We start from the raw sequence: 16,938 nt of genomic DNA on the forward strand, positions 1-16,938 counted from the left end.
GAGGCCAGAAAAGTGGTTTCCAAGGCTGTTCACAGAACACCCCAGGATCTCGTTAGACAGCACAAGTTCCTGGAGCACTCAATGCTTCTGAAAAGCTCCAGAGGAGCTGGGTCCAGGGGCTGTTCAGCAAGGCCGAGGCCTGACAAGCCTTTCTCAAATCACTGTGTGGCCTGACAAGGCTGGGGAGATTCACCACCACAATCTGAAACATGAAGTTTGGATGTAGGGTAAAAAGCCACGGCCCAGTGGAAGTGGGTCATGTCCTCAGGCCTGGGGGAGAATCACAATGCAGATCCTTGTGGTAGTGATTCAATTTCTCCCCACTTTTCTAAATTCTTGGTGGCAAGGTCACTTAGGTTAGACACCCAGCTCACAAGCAGTGCTCCTGAAGTTTTCTGCACAATGAATTAAAATGAGAATCCTGTCACATCCAAAAATTGTGTTCTGTTGTGGTTTAATTACTGTTTTGAAGAATTTCTAGAGCAGCAAATTTGCTTCCTCAAATATTTACTGTGCATGGCATGGAGCACAGAGGAAAGATTTAATGTTAAAAGCATCACCCTGGCAATGTTCTTTTGACAGGTTTTGCCCTGAGCTTTCCTTAGGATTATCTGAAAGCTTCAATGTCACTAGCAGAAGCTCCTGCAATGGCTGCTGGCCAGCAGAGAGGGCTGTCAGCTGTAAAACAAGTGTTGCCACAAGCAGCAGCTTACCCAGGGCAGCAAATCAAGAGCTGGGAAGGAGCTCATCTGAAGGCCAAGCCTCTTTTGGTCCTTCTAAAAGGCTGGAACAGTTCCTCGTTCCAATGAGGCGGATGCTGGACACCACAGCTCTATGTGAGGACTGGACACAAGTCTGCTCCCACTGAGCGCTGTGATGGTTTCTGCAGGAGCTCTGGGCTCCTGCGTGTGGTGACACAATGAGGAGTCAAGGAGCCAAGTGCACTCCTCAAATTCCAAATGGTGCAGGATGTCTCCCAGACCCAACCTGCCACCACCTACAACTCCAGCTGCCCTGGCAGTGCCAAATGCCTCTTACAAACTGACATGAGGAAACTGGGGGGTGAGTGTTGTTTCCCATGGGAAAGGGCTGGTGTTCATTCATGTCCATGGGCCTGCAACTGGAGCTGGTGCTGCATCTTTCACATTGCTTTAACCCCCCTGCCAAGTGCTATCTGTGGCTGAGAAAGGACACAAAAGGATTAACATGACACAGAAGTTTTCCTTTCACTTATTTCCTCTGTTAATGAAACCCATCTAATTAAATGAAGCACGAGCACGGCCAGGCCGAGCCCTGCCATGCCTGGAAGCACCAGCACGGCCAGGCCGAGCCCCGCCATGCCTGGAAGCACGAGCATCCCCTGCCCCTGCGCCGGCTGGGGACTCATCTTGATTTCATCGGGGCTCAGAGTGTGTCCTCCAGGAAGGGGCTGCAGCCAAAGCCAAAAGGCTTTGCCCCGCCAGAGGCCAGCTCCAGGATGGTGTTCCCAGCTGCACGTGGTGCTCCAGAAGAACATGCCAGCTGTGCCTCGGCTTGCGGGGACATCACGATGCCATTGAGCTGCAGGGGGATGTTTCCCCTGTTCCAGTCTATGGCACCTTCACCGCACTGCCACCACTTCTCCAACAGGACAGGGAGCACTGAGCCGCTCCCTCCAAAGCTCGCTGGGACCAGCAGAAGCATCTCCCCGGCTGCGCTCTCTCCTCCGTGCTGCGGCCACAGGGAAACGCTCCGGGGTTTTCTTGGAGTGCCACAAGACGCGTGCAGCTGGTACTTGCTGGGCTCCTGGATCCTACTGAGTGGAGCGATGGATCTCTGCTGTCTCCTGGGCCAGGCAGGGCTCCTGCAGCCAAGAATGCTCAAAAAGGTCTTCCAGTGAGGGCCTGTCTGTGGGGTCCATGGATAAACACCACCTGATGAGGCGCTGGCACTCTGCAGTGACAAACCAGACACGGCCGCTCAGTGGGACAAGGCTCCTGTCCACGCTCTCCCACATTGCTCGGTGCCCAGGCCACACTAGAAGTGCTCAGAGCTGCAGCCAAAAGCTTTCCGTCGATCCTCCCTTCCGGATGAGAGCAGCACAGAGGCACACGTGCCACCTCCTCCAGATAAGCCCAGGAGATCAGCCTCCTCACTAGCTGCAGGAGCAGGGCGCTTATGTGCCAGCCGCCCCCTCCCAGCCCCATTCTTCCTCCCGAGCCTTGAAGGCACATCCCCACCTTGAGACACCCGGGGAGGGAAGAAGAGCTGGCTCCGGACGATGTCCTCGTTTGTGTGGAAAGGAAGGTGCCCACAGACCATGTCATAGAGCAGGATGCCCAGGGACCAGATGGTGGCTGGCCGGCCGTGGTAGCAGCCAAAGAGGATCCACTCCAGTGGGCTGTATGGGACACAGGCACAGCTCATCAGGCTGATGCTGCTCCCTCCCTTCCTCCCTCCCAGCCAGCTCCCGTTCCACAACAGCCAGCCCTGCCCTCCCTCATCCCCCTCTGCCAGCAAAGGGGGAACCTCTGCTGCCTGGCTGGGCCCCAGCATTGGGCTCGCCTGACATCCGTGTGTAGAACGTGTCCTGGAGCATCGTGCCGCACCCGAAGTCAATGAGCTTCGCCTCGCCTGTGGCCAGGTTGACGAGGACGTTCTGGGCCTTGATGTCGCGGTGCAGGACGCCGCGGCTGGAGCAGCGCCGCACGGCCTCCAGCCCCTGGCGGAACAGCACCCGCGCCACGGGCTCCGTCAGGAACCCCCGCTCGGCCAGCGAGTACCAGAGGTCCTGGCAGCGCTGCGGACGCTCCGTGACCAGCGCGAAGCCGTCGGGCAGCTCGAACCAGCCCAGGAGCCGCACGATGCTGTGGAAGCCAGGGCACGACACCATCCACAGCAGCGCCAGCTCCAGGGGCACAGGGGCGCCGCTGTGCTGCGGGGGAACCGCGATGCCCTCAGCGGGGCCGATGCTGCGCCGCGCCTCGGGCACCCCTGCCCGGCCCCAGCGCAGGAGGGGCAGGAGCTGCTCCAGCTGCTGGAGCTGATTGCCCTGAGATTCCCTGGTCAGTCCCTGGTGAGGCAGCTGGGCCCTGCAGCCCATGGAGGGCACGGAGGGCAGAGATGCACCTGCAGCGCCTGCAGGAGCCCGTGCCGGAGCAGGGGGATGCCTGAGCGGAGGCTGCGACCCCGTGAGAAACCTGTGCTGGAGCAGGGAGCTGGCAGGGACCTGCAAACCCCTGGAGAGGAGCCCACGCTGGAGCAGGGCCCTGCCAGGACCTGTGAGCCCATGGAGGAGCGAGCCACGCTGCAGCAGTTTGTGGAGAACTGCTGTCCGTGGGATGAACTCACCGTGGAGAAGTTCATGGAGAAGTGTCTCCAGGAGGGACCCCTGGCACAGCAGGGAACGACTCCTCTCCCCGAGCAGCAGGAGAAACAACAGGGGATGAACTGACCTGAGCCCCCATTCCCTGTCTCCCTGCACCCACTGGGGGGGAGGAAGAGCTGGGAAGGAGGGAGGGAAGGGCAGAAGGAGTTTTTAAAGCTTTGTTCTACTTCTCACTATCCTGCCCTGATCCAGATAACAATAAATTCCATTATTATCTCCAATTTTGAAAATGTTTTGCCCATGATGGCATTTGCTGAGTGATCTGTCCCGGTCCTTAGCTCAACCCATGAAGCCTTCATTCTGTTTTCTCTCTCCTGTCCATCTCTGGAGGGGAGTGAGAGAGCAGCTTTGGTGGGTGCCTGACATCCATGCAGGGTGAACAGACAACACTTCCTTTCCTTCATTCATTCTTTCTTTCCAGAGCTCACTGTGAGGGGGTTGAGTGGGGCTTTGAAGGGGGGAGTGAAGGTGGTGGGGAGTAGTGGGGACAGGAGCCACAGGGATGTGGGACAGGCACCAGAGGGGCCTGGACAGCTGTCAGGGGGCACAGCATGTCCCCCTGGCCCAACAGCAGGGGACGGGGGGCACGGCCTGTCCCCCTGGCCCAGCAGCAGGGACAGGGGACACGGCCTGTCCCCCTGGCCCAGCAGCAGGGGACAGGGGGCGCGGCCTGTCCCCCTGGCCCAGCAGCAGGGACAGGGGCACGGCCTGCCCCCCAGACCCAGCAGCAGGGGACAGGGGACACGGCCTGTCCCCCTGGCCCAGCAGCAGCCCCATGCCCTGCCCAAGGCGCTCCCAGCAGGGGCTGGGCCCCAGAGGCAGGGGGAGACCCCAGTCCCGGGGCAGCGTTTCTGCCCCGTCCCCTGTCCAGCCCAGCCCGCCCCGTGTGCGCAGTGACCGCTGGCACGGGCTGCACTGGACACTGTGACCTGCTGGGGACACTGAGAGCTGCCCCGCTGTGACACTGCCGATAAACATGTTGAGCTAAGACAAGGATGGGGACATGGGGGGGATCTTGCAGGGGATGTGGGGGATGCTGGGTTTGAGGGACTTGAGGGTTCCTGGGAGGGACCTGGGAGTTGCTCAGGGCTTTGGGCACCCCAGGCTGAGCGGCTCCAGTTGCACTGGGAGACCCTGGTGGAGGTTCTGGGCAGCTGGTCAAGGACCCCCTGCCCTGGAACTGTCCCCATGTGCCCCCATCCCAATGCCTCGTCCCCCTGCAGTGGCTGCCCCATTCCTTACTCCCCTTCCATACTCCCCTTGCCCCTGCCTGTTCCCATGTCCCCCCATCCCGTTCCCATCCTGCTCCCATCCCAATCCGGACCCCATTCTCGATCCCTGTACCGTATTCCCTGTCCCTGTCCCCATTCCCAGTCCTATTCCCTGTCCCCATTCCCCTTCCCTGTCCCCATTCCCTGTCTCTGTCACCACTCCCAGTCCCTGTCTCCATTCCCATTCCCATTCCCTGTGCCCATTCCCATTCCCTGTCCCCATTCCCGGTGAGACATTAATTTGGAAGAATTAAGAATTTTAGGAAGTTAAGATGATAGTTAAATTAGATGTTGCTGACTTAGATGTTACTGACAACAAGTTAGTGATGGTAGTTAGCAGTGCTAGTTGGTTATGTTGGTTAGGACACCCTGTTTGTTACAGTTCTTATGACAGCCTGTTTGGCATGGCAGTTTTTTGAATAAAAACTCTGTTAAACCTCAACTCCCTTGGCGTGTCCCTTCCTCCTCCCTCTGTGACTCAGCTGCCCGGAGCAATGTGAGGGGAGAGCGGGCCCAGCCTCACCCAGAGCTGAGCCCCAGCAGAGCCCTGGCAGAGCCCAGAGGAGCCGGGGCATCTGCAGAGTCAGCCTGGGAGGAGGCGCTCGGAGCCTTCTCGGCTGCACCGACTCTTGGGTACAAACTGCGTGTGCTGGAAAATGCCCCCGGCTCTGCCAGAGGGCAGAAGGGGCCCGGGGAAGGCCCCAGTGCTCCCTGCAAGGGAAACACCTGCCCTGGGTTTGTTATAAAGGACTATGTAGTTGTGGCTTTTGCTGTGATGTCTTGGCTTCTGCAACTTATTCTTAATCGCAACGATTTAGATACAGTACAGCTTGTAATCACTTTTAACTGCTTTTGCTGTAGTATAATTTGTCAGCTTTTTGTGGTCAATGCCCTGGCCCCTGTGTAGCTCATATCCTCAGAACATCATTCATGGATGATAGTTTAATTTGTGCACAGTGTGAAAAACATACATGATAGTTTTGGCTTTTACAAAATATTGAAGTGGATGCCATGTGTTGTGCATTAGAATGTTAACTTTTGCAGAAGTAGCTGTAGTTGTGAAATAATAACTAATGCTTTTCTTTTTGTAACTAACTGACAGTAATAACTCAGAGATATTTGTGAAACAGCCAATGTTGATTTAAAGTACTTGTGGAAGTAGCTAAGACCGTCTGCATGGCCAGATAACGTTTAAGGAACGGGTGTGATGAGGACCCTGCCGCTGACCCTTCGACTGTCAGTAACTGTCGCCTGCTGATGTGGAAACCCAGGGCACCGGGAATATTTCTCTGTCTGCTCTGGGGTGTCCTGACCCCCAGGGGAGCACTGACTTTGACCCTCATTCATGGAGAAAACTTCCAAAGCTTCAAAGTAAGCTAGAAACCACAAAAGTGTGAAATAGATTGTAGAGATTGCAGAGAGTAGTGGAGTATGTCATATGGGTGAAAAATTTAGGTTTTAGAATTTTTAGTATGTTATAGATGGGTTCAAGATGGAGGATATAGGGTGTTGTCTTGAGTTCCCTTCTTCTTTCTTCTTCTTCTTCTCTTTCTTTTTGGGTTTATGTGGTATCCTGTAATTGGGTAGAATAATCTGCATTGTGGGTCTTTAGGGGTCAGTTACTGGGTTAGAAAGAAAACTAATTTAGGTGTCACTTCTTAATTGGGTAGCTTAGTTTTTGATTAGACTTACAAGGCCTTGTAACAAGAGATTGTTGGCCATTTTTGTGCTGTTTTCCTGCACGCAGAGTCTGGTGCAGACAGTGTGCTGAAGTTTTGATAACAATAAACAGAAGCTGAAGACCGAAAAAGTCCAATGCAGCTCTGGTTCCTGACACAGAACTGCTCCAGGAGGGTCCCCCTGCCAGGGGAGCCGCCAGGGAGTTGCCCAACTTGGGGCCCGCAAACTCCCAGCTGAATCGGGGATCAGGGGCTGTTGTGAGGAAGTGACACACAACCCTCAAAACAACAATCCATGATTCCTGCACGGACTCTAGAAAGGCGGGTTGGGGGTCAAACCAAAAGAGTTCCTGGAAGAAGTAAATGAGTTCAAAGAAATGTTTGAATGTCTATAATCTTTATGAATATGTTTTTGGACAATACAATGGAAAAAGTAGATAAGAAGAGTTGCTATGGCTAACCAGTGTGCCTCTGGCCATTGCCAAGCACCCAGCGCTGTTATTGATTTGTCTCTAATTATCCCTTCTTAAAGTTTTAAAAATCGTCTTGCTCATTTTGCCCCTCTTTGGCTTCTTCTCCAGGAGCAGAGGGAGCCGGGGCAGAGACCGCTGTTCCTTCTGCCATCTGCGGCATTAACAGTTGCTTTGCTGCGGTGATCAGAGGGGTCAGGCTGGAGAGAAGCTTGGCTGATGATAAAAATGGGTGCTGCCCAAAGGATAAAAAAGAAAGAAATGAACCGTTACTTTCCAGAGTCAACTTCCTCACAGGCTCTGTTGCAAGAGGACAAAGGGAAATGGTCAGAAACTCAGGAGAGGGAAGCAGGCTCAGGTTAGATCTAGGGCAGAATCCTTTTGCCAGGAGAGTGGGGAAACACTGACAGAAGGTGCCCAGAGATGTGGGAGGTGCCTCCTCCCTGGGAACATCCAAGCTCAGGTCAGGCAGGGCTCTGAGCACCTGCCCTGCCTGAAGATGGCCCTGCTCCTTGTGGGGCACCAGGTGCAGATGCCCTCGAAAGGACCCTGCCAAGCCAAACCAGGCGAGGGTTCTGCTTGCTTTGCGTGTGGAACGCAGCGAGACTGGAGACTATCGGAGGGCCCCACCAGAAAACCCCTCCCTGGTGCTGCTGCTTCCCCTGCAGCCGCTCGGCATTCACTTGCAGCAGCTCCTGGGCAGAGCAGCGCCGCTCCTCGTCCGGCTCCAGGCTGCACTCGAGGCAGTCCCGCAGCAGAGCCGACAGGCGCCCGGGCTCCTGCAGCTGCGGGGGCCCGTTGTGCCGGATCAGAGCGCGAGCCTGCAGGAAAAGCAAACTCAGTGCTCTGCCAGCTTCCTTCCCACCCACAGGTGCTCACATCGACCCCGGGTTCTCAGCCCCAGCTCCAGGGGCACTTTCCTCCCTGGCACAGATGCTGCTCACAGCTCATTTTCCTGTGCCAACCAAAAAACCCAAACCCTGGTGCTGCCACAGCCATTGGAAAGAGCTGATGCACTTGCTTCACATTTTCAGGTCATCCTCACAGCCAGAAGAGCTGCAACAGCGTAAATCCCAAAGCCAATTGTTGCTGGAGACTGCAGAATATTTGTTTGTGTTGAGGCTCGAGTGCTCTGGGAATTCCCTTCCCCATGTGCAGAAACCCCCAGCTGCTGCTCCCAGTGCGGGGTCACCCTGTGCTCACAGGGCTCTGCAGCCCCTGGAGAATTTGCCTCTGACCATGGCCTCGTTTCCTTGAAGTAAGGAGCTTCTCCTCCCACCATCTCGTGTTGCCGTGCGTGGCCAGTCCGAGCGGGCGCCGGCGGACGCGCGGGAGGAGCGGGGAGGCGGCCGCTGCTTTCCCCCGGGCGCTGCGGGCTCAGTCTGAGCGCACGGACAGACGGATGGTGGACACGGGGCTGGGGGCGGACACGGGGCTGGGGGCGGACACGGGGCTGGGGGCGGACACGGGGCTGGGGGCGGACACGGGGCTCGGGGCACACACGGGGCTGGGGGCACACACAGGGCTCGGGGCACACACAGGGCACACTCGGGGCACACTTGGGGCACACATGGGGCACACACGGGGCACAAACGGGGCACACACGGGGCACACACGGGGCTTGGGGCACACACAGGGCACACACGGGGCACACTCGGGGCACACTCGGGGCTCGGGGCACACACGGGGCACACACAGGGCACACTCGGGGCACACACGGGGCACACACAGGGCACACACGGGGCACACACGGGGCACACTCGGGGCACACACGGGGCACACACAGGGCACACACGGGGCACACTCGGGGCACACACGGGGCTGGGGGCGGACACGGGGCTGGGGGCGGACACGGGGCTGGGGGCGGACACGGGGCACACACAGGGCACACACGGGGCTCGGGGCACACACGGGGCACACTCGGGGCACACACGGGGCTCGGGGCACACACGGGGCACACACAGGGCACACACGGGGCTCGGGGCACACACGGGGCACACTCGGGGCACACTCGGGGCTCGGGGCACACATGGGGCACACACGGGGCACACTCGGGGCACACACGGGGCACACACGGGGCACACTCGGGGCACACACGGGGCTCGGGGCACACACGGGGCTCGGGGCACATTCGGGTTTATTGTGGGTGCGGCTTCCCGAGGCCCCCGGGCACCGGCGGGGTACCTGATCTATCCCCCGAACTGGGCGAGGGGGAAACGGACCCGCGGCCGATGAGGACGGAGCGGGGGCAGGGAAACCCCCCGGGAAAGCAGGAGACCCCGGGAACGGGGCGGGCATGGGAAAGGCGGGGGCGGAGGGAGCGACCGCGTGGCGAGGGGGAGGGAGGCAGGGTCACAGCACAAGGGGAACCGCGTGGGGAGCGGCAGGGGGAATGGGGGAAAGAAGAAAAATTACAACTCCCACATTCGTCTGTGTCGTGGGAGAGAGAGGGGCAAATCCAGGAGAAAAAAGGGAAAAAAGGAGATTTCCCCCCATTGTTCCTTCATCTCCCCACCTCCAATTCAATAGCAGGGAGTTATCAATAAACAATAGCAGTGAACTGTGAATAATCAATAGCAGGGAGTGATCAATAATCAGTATCAGTGAGTTATCAATAATCAATAGCAGTGAAATATCAATAATCAATAGCAGGGAGTTATCAATAATCAGTATCTGCGAGTTATCAATGATCAATAGCAGTGAATTATCAATAATCACTAGCAGGGAGTTGTCAATAGTGAATACCAGATTATCAATAATCAATAGCAGGGAGTTATCAATCATCAATAGCAGTGCATCATTCAATCTGCATTTTTCACAATATTACAAAGAAATCAATCCAATATTCATTATTGAATAATGATTACTAATTAATAACCATTACAAAGAAATTTATCCTATATCAATTAAGTATTGATAATTAATTAGTCAATATTACAGGGAAATAAATCCAATAGTAATTAATAATTCTTTATTAATCCCAGCATTACCAAGAAATAGACGCATTATCTATTGATTATTAATTTATCAACACTAAAAAGTAATCGATCTATTATTAATTATTAAGGATAAATAAATCAATATTACAAAGACATCAAGCCAATATTAATTATTAATTATTGATTATTAATAACCAATATTAGAGAAATTAATCATATATTATTATTAGTTATTGATTATTAATCAATATCACAACAGAATCAACCTATGTTATCAAATATTATTAATTATTAATTACTCGATATTACAGAAACTTTTATCCACTCTTTATTATTATTTATTATTAATCAATATTACAGAGAAATAAAACCTATGTCAAGTATTTATCACTAATTAATCAATATCAAAATTATTCGTTCCAGAATTAGTTATTAATTATTGATTATTGATCAGTGTCACACAGGAATTGATCCCATGCAAAACCAGCCCAGGATAGCAACAGGGGGCTGGGGATGGAAACTGAGCACAGCAACAGGGGCTGGTGATGTTTGCCTGTGAAGGAACCGAGTTGCCACAGGCACTCAGAGAGGTTCCATGGGGACTTCCCAAGTCTCCAGGCTCTTCAAGAGCTGGAATGTCACACACAGAGAGACAGGGGCTCCGTGGAGACCTGCCAGGGCTTTCTGGGGATGGTAAGGAGCCGAGTGGTCAGAGGCAGTCACAGCCATTCCATGGTGACATCCCAGTGCACCTTGTGCTGCAAAGGCACCGATCTGTCACAGGCACTCACAGGGGCTCCACGGTGACATCCCAGGAGTGCCCAGGCTGCCAAAGAGGCGGGAGGTCCCAGACACTCACGGGGTTTCTGTCACAAGTAGAGTGGGAGCTTCGGGCAAAAGCATTATTTCTTTATTGGAGGAACTCCTGCTGAATCATGAGATGGAGAAATGATACCCAGCAGCCACCCTGAAACCCCAAAACCCTCCAGGACGTTTAGACTTCTAAAATTTGTTCAAAGAGAGGAGCCTCTGAGTGGCTGGATCCAATCCCAGCCCCAGACTTTCTCAAAGGTGTAAAAGATTGGACAGGTGGAATTGAACTTCAGTGCAATTTGTCCCACAGGATTAGCGATGGAATCCCAGATATATTTATAGAAATGTAGTGGAACAGTTCATACTGAGTGCTACCACACAGCACTTACAGGATGGCCAGGGTACCAGACCCAGGCAGCATGGGTTTACACAGGGCAGATCATGTCTGAGCAACCTGGTCTCCTTCTATGACCGGGTGACCCACTTGGTGGATGCAGGCAGGGCTGTCTGTGGATGTTGGCTATTTAGACTCCAGCAAGGCCTTTGATGCTGTCTCCCACAGCACACTCCTGGAAAAGCTGCAGCCCACGGCTGGGCCAGGAGCGCTCTGTGCTGGGTTAGGAACTGGCTGCATGGCCGGCCCAGAGAGCGGTGGTGAGCGGTGCTGCATCCAGCTGGGGACAGGCACCAGTGGTGTCCCTCAGGGCTCTGTGCTGGGACCAGTTCTATTGAATATTTTTATAGACGACATGGATGAGGGCATTGAGTCCTTCATTGGTCAATTTGCAGACGATACTAAGCTGGGAGCTTGTGTTGATCTGTTGGAAGGAAGGAGGGCTCTGCAGAGAGATTTGGATCGATTGGACGGATGGGCAGAGTCCAACAGCATGAAGTTTACTAAGTCTAAGTGCCGAGTTCTGCATTTTGGACACAAAAATCCCCTACAGCATTACAGGTTGGGGACAGTGTGGCTGGACAGTGTCCAGGCAGAAAGGGACCCGGGGGTGCTGGTGGACAGCCGGTTGGATATGAGCCAGCAGTGTGCCTCGGTGGCCAAGAAGGCCAATGGCTCCTGGCCTGCATTAGGAATTGTGTGACCAGCAGGAGCAGGGAGGTCATTCTCCCCCTGTACTCGGCGCTGGTGAGACCGCACCTTGAGTGCTGTGTCCCGTTCTGGGCCCTCAGTTCAGGAAGGACATTGAGATGCTTGAGCACGTCCAGAGGAGGCAACGAGGCGGGCGAGGGGCTTGGAACACAAGCCCTGTGAGGAATGTTTGAGGGAGTTGTTTAGCCTGGAGAAGAGGAGGCTCAGAGGTGACCTTACTGCTCTCTGCAGCTCCTGAAGGGAGGCTGCAGACAGGTGGGGTCGGTCTCTTCCACCGGGCAGCAACTGGCAGAACAAGAGGACACAGCCTCAAGCTTTGTCAGGGAAGGTTTAGGTTGGATATTAGGAAAAACTTTTTCACTGAAAGAATAATAAAATACTGGAATTGTCTTCCTAGGGAGGTGGTGGAATCACTATCTCTGGATATGTTTTAAAAAAGACTGGATTTGGCGCTTGGTGCTATAGTCTGGTTGTGGTGTTAGGGCACAGGTTGGACTTGATGATCTTAGAGGTCTCTTCCAACCTCATTATTCTGTGATACCGTGATTAAAAAATAAAGTTGTTTCCTTTTACTCTCTTAATCTTAATAAGAGTGCGTGAGTTATTTTGTGTCCTGGTGCAACAGTGTGACATCACAGTGGCTGTGTAACCTCACAGAGATCAGTGTCACATCACAGAGATGTCTGTGTGACATCACAGGGTCAGTGTGACATCACAGAGATGTCTGTGTGATATCACAGGGGCAGTGTGACATCACAGAGATGTCCGAGTGACATCACAGAGAGCTGTGTGACATCACAGGGGCAATATGACATCCCATAGATGTCTGTGTGACATCACAGGGGTGTGTGACATCACAGGAAGGCTGTGTAATTTCACCCTGCTCTTGTAAATGCTTTAAAGTTTTCTTAAAAGTTTTCTCTGCCTCCTAATGTTTACATATTTCTACTAGAGTTCTCATGCACTGTTCATGTAAAAAATAATTGTTGTACTTTCTTCCTTATAAGAAGAGAGAATTGGTGGAGTGTTAGTTTAACCAGTGAAGTTAGAGAAGTAGATAGGTCCAAAGGCCAAATGGACTGTTGGATCTCACCCCAATGTATGGTTCATCCCACACCTGTAACCCTCCCCTGAAGCATCAGGTGTCTGTGACCCCATTGGCCCAGGTCTTGTTCCAGCCCACCTTGAAACCCCCTGATAAGGAGTCTCTGAGGAGCCAGACGCCCTCTTGGAATTTCCCCTCTCTTGGAATTTCCCCTCTCTTGGAATTTCCCCTCTCTTGGAACTCCCCTTCTCCTGGAACTCCCCCCCTCTTGGAACTTCCACCCTCTCCTGGAGCATCCTCTTGTCTCTCTCTCCCCCTTGTCTCTCCCTCCCCAGTCCCTCAGGCCCTGCCCCGTGCTGCGTCTGGCGGCTCCACGCAGGACCTTTCCCCCTCTGTAACAAACCTGATATTCTAAGAGCAGCCTTCAGAGATCTCTCGTCTCCATCCATCCAAACCCTCCTGGAGCACAGCGTCCCCGCACCTCTCTGCCACACAACCTGGCAGCAGCCTGGGCCAGTTCCCCTCTGCCTGAGCGTGCCAGGCAGCAGACGGGGCTGGGACAAGTCCCTCCCAGCTGTCCCTGTTTGTGTGCCAGACGCCTCTAAGGGTGGGGTGGGGGGCACAAACCAGGGCCCCTCAGAGGCTCACAGGGAGGCCCCACAGCCCCTCCTGCCCACAGCCAAATCTCTCCAGACTGCTCTGCCAGGGCTGGCAGCCTTGGGTTCCTCTGCCACCATTGCATGGCTCTGTACCCTGCATTGCTCTACTTCAATTCTTTTGCCGTTAGGTAAAACAGAACACACCACCCAGTTCCAAAACAGGGCAACAGAGACAGTCAGAAAACAGAGCACCCGAGAGGTGGAGGTATTCAGTTTTGTGAAGAACAGGCCCCAAGGAGACTTTATTGCCGCTTTCCAAGACTTCAGAGTGGCATTGAAGAAAGTGGGGGACACCTTTTTTAACAGGGACAGTTACAATAGAATGTGGGTGAATAGTTTTAAACACAAAGGGGATCTAATCAGAGTAGGTCTAAGGAAGAACTGGTTTACTCGGAGCATGGTGCCACCCTGGCACAGGTTGTCCCAGGACTTGTAGGTGCCCCATCCCTGGAACCATCCCAGGTCAGGTGGGACAGGGCTCTGAGCAACCTGATCTCTTTAAAGATGTCCCTGCTCGTTGCAGGACACTTGGACCAGAGGACTTTACAGAGCCCTGCCAGCCCAGCCCAGCCCAGCACTGCTCAGCATTTTCATTTGAAGAGCACCAAGAGTGGAGGTGAGGAGGAAGGGGGCTCATCTGATGCCTCGGGCCTCACTGGAGGAGGAGCCCATCCCTCGCACACTCTTTCACCTGCAGCCCCTTTGCGTTTTACCTGCAGGAGCTCGTCGGCAGACCAGCGCCGCTCCTCGTCTCTCTGCAGGCAGCAGCTCAGGAAGTCACGCAGCCAAGCCGAGAGGAGCCTGGGCTGCCGCAGCTGAGGCGTCCCTGCTGTGGCTCTCAGGTGTTTAGTCTGGAGAAAAAGGGAACACGAGGCTCCACCTGCTTCTTTCCCATCTGTAACTGCTCTCCAGAGCCCATTGTTTAACCTCCATTCTGCAGTGGCAGTTTCTGCCCTGGCAGAGACCCAGAGATGACTTTCCTTTACCAACAAAAAGCCCAAACTCTGATGCCACCACAGCTTTGCCAACATCCTGCCAATCTTGCCTTGGCAGCCGATTTCATTGACTGACCTAGTTAGTGGGAACTACATCAGCAAAAGCACATCTCCTTCTCTGAGGATTCACACCAGCTGGACAGCCTTTTTGGAAGGGGGACTTTGCTATGTTAACCAATTCCAAGGATTAGTACATGAACGGCATCTCTGCAGTGCTTGTTGGTCCCTTAAGCACAGTTGCCATAGAACGAGACTCATCAAGTTTTTTGTCCTGCTCTTGAAAACTATGGTAATTGGAAGAAAAGATAGGAAATCCATCAGTTAATCCCCAGGTAAAGAAACAAACATTTACAATCCCATATTCAACACAGACACATTAAGATGCATGCACAAATGTATTGGGATGAAGATGCCTGCTTGGGCACACAGGAGCCACCTGCAGCTCTGTCTCTCAGCAGTCTTCTTATGCAGCAAAAGAAAAACTTTTCCTGCTCAGAAAAAGGAGAAATGCCATCCCTATGGACACCCTCTGCTCGTTTGCCTACTCAAGTCAATGCATGAGTGGTAGGCCCATCCCAGAAAATGCCAGGAAACAAACAGGAGGTTTTGGCGGGCTCTCCCCCTCACCAGGCTCCGGCTTGGTGACGTGGAGAACGTGACTTGGGCTATGAGAGAAACACGGCCACTAAGTGTTTCAGCAACACTGCACAAGAAGCAGAAGGGACTCTGTGGCCTTGAAGCCTCATGCCCAGGTTTCAGGCATGTTTCCCAGTGAGCAGAAACTGCACAGGGGGTTAAGTTCCTCTCTAGAAACCACTGTTTTAGAAACTTTGCTGGGTTTGGGGTTCTTTCCTTCATTTCTGGAAGGATAACACCAGTTCTAAGATGCTCGTTTCTGCTATTGGGGTCATCTACACAGACAAAAGAACTGGAACCACTTATAACCCAAAGGAAAGTGTTGCCTGAGAATGGGGTTTGTTTGCATGTGGTAAGGCTTGAGTTCCACACTGATGCAACCAAAACTACAGCAGATGCTGATGTGTTGCAGGGACATTTTTAGGTGGAAGTAGTTCCAGCAGATGGCAATGGGATTTTGTCCAATGGCACGCAGAACACGGGGCAGGTGAGAAAGACAAGCGGGATCAGTATTTGCTCCTTACCGTGGCAGGACTTTGGTTCCAGTAAGGAACATTTTGTTCTACCGTTTCAATTCCCACAATCCCAAAAGACCATATGTCCACTTTGGGGCCATATGGTTCACGCATCAGCACTTCAGGCGCCATCCACCAAGGAGTCCCGGCTACCGAGGACGGTCTCTTCTCCTCAGGGCCGAGCTCAACAGAGATGCCAAAATCAGCTGAGGGGAAAGCAAAATACTGGTTTTATTTGAATTCTGTGCAATTAGGAAATTGAGCAAAGGAATTCCCCAGTAGAAGTTTGAGAACGTGCTGTTGAATGTCCTGGACAACTGTCCCTGCTCTGTTTCCTCAGGACTTTAGCCAAGGAAATATGGTATTGGCGACTTAAAAAATCCCCACATTTTTTACACTGCCTTCAGCTGTGGCTTTTGTTCTTTGGAAGCTTTAGACTTGTAACTGCTTCCCTCTGGAAGGGACACACACAGAGCAATGCCACTCTTGGCTGCTTGTTCCTCGTCATACCTCTGTGCACATTGCAACCGTGCCATCAGCTCACAGTGGGGGGGTCCCTGCACTGCCCCCAGCACCATTTTTGGGGAGCTGGCAGTCACTCAAAGCAGCCCCTCACCCCACATCCCTGGAACACTGCACCTGACCAGGAATATACTGACCCAGCTTGACAGAGCCGTCGGCTCCGAAAAGGATGTTGCTGCTCGTCACATCTCGGTGGATTACGTGGTTTGAGGGAAGAAAATCCAGTCCTTGCAGGCACTGAGAGAGAAAACAGAAACAGGAGGGCAAAAATTAGCGCTGTGATTTCATGGCACAAGAAAAGAAACAAAGAATCTAAAAGATGCCCTGTGCGGGGGAATGGCGAGTAATGGCAGAACGCAGCGCCATTGAGAGGAAGAGCTGCTGCTCCAACACTTGCAGAGCAGGACCTTTCTAAGGAAAGGCATGCCAGCTTTTGAAAGAGCAACAGCACCTGCTGTTGTTGTACACTGTCCCCTGCAAACCAGCCAGGATGACTGCTGCTGCAGTGGGTGTGCTCAGAAGCAAAGAGCATTTTGGCTGCACTACTGTGGTTTTTAGCTGAGGACTGAGGGAAATGAGTCTCCCCTTTTTCCTTTACTGTTCGTTTCAAATCCTGCTACCAGCACCTTTGCTTTTACAAGCAAGGAATGCAGTGAAGACAGGCAAAGGTTTAAGGAGGCAAGATGGAGAACAGCAAATACAAGAGGCAGAGTGAGAATACAACAGCAGGAGATAAGAGTACAAGAACAGAGTACAGTGAGTGCGAGGGCACTGGCAGGCATTTCACTCGAGATGCTTTTACTTGCCCATAGCATACCAGCAATGCAGAAACAAAGCTTTATACATGAAACTTCTCCTGTTCTGAGCCCCTGTTTCCCAGACAATCCTGCCCAAACCCTTGGAAGCACAGGTGGGATTGCTG

General features: G+C 53.4%; 2 protein-coding genes across 2 annotated transcripts in view; both read right to left on the minus strand.

Moving 5' to 3' along the window:
* The window catches only part of LOC140681387 (U2 small nuclear ribonucleoprotein B''-like), a 399,750-nt gene that overhangs the window by 353,590 nt on the left and 29,222 nt on the right, over positions 1-16,938 (minus strand). The window lies entirely within an intron of this gene.
* On the minus strand, positions 1,793-5,816 carry LOC140681355 (serine/threonine-protein kinase pim-1-like). The gene is made up of 4 exons (XM_072921005.1): positions 5,789-5,816; positions 2,550-2,973; positions 2,220-2,401; positions 1,793-1,932 (listed from the first exon to the last, which is right to left on the minus strand). The coding sequence occupies exons 1-4, from the start codon at positions 5,814-5,816 to the stop codon at positions 1,793-1,795; spliced, it is 774 nt and encodes a 257-aa protein (XP_072777106.1).

The sequence above is a fragment of the Taeniopygia guttata genome, chromosome 35 (assembly GCF_048771995.1).
Source record: "Taeniopygia guttata chromosome 35, bTaeGut7.mat, whole genome shotgun sequence".
Classification (NCBI taxonomy): domain Eukaryota; kingdom Metazoa; phylum Chordata; class Aves; order Passeriformes; family Estrildidae; genus Taeniopygia; species Taeniopygia guttata.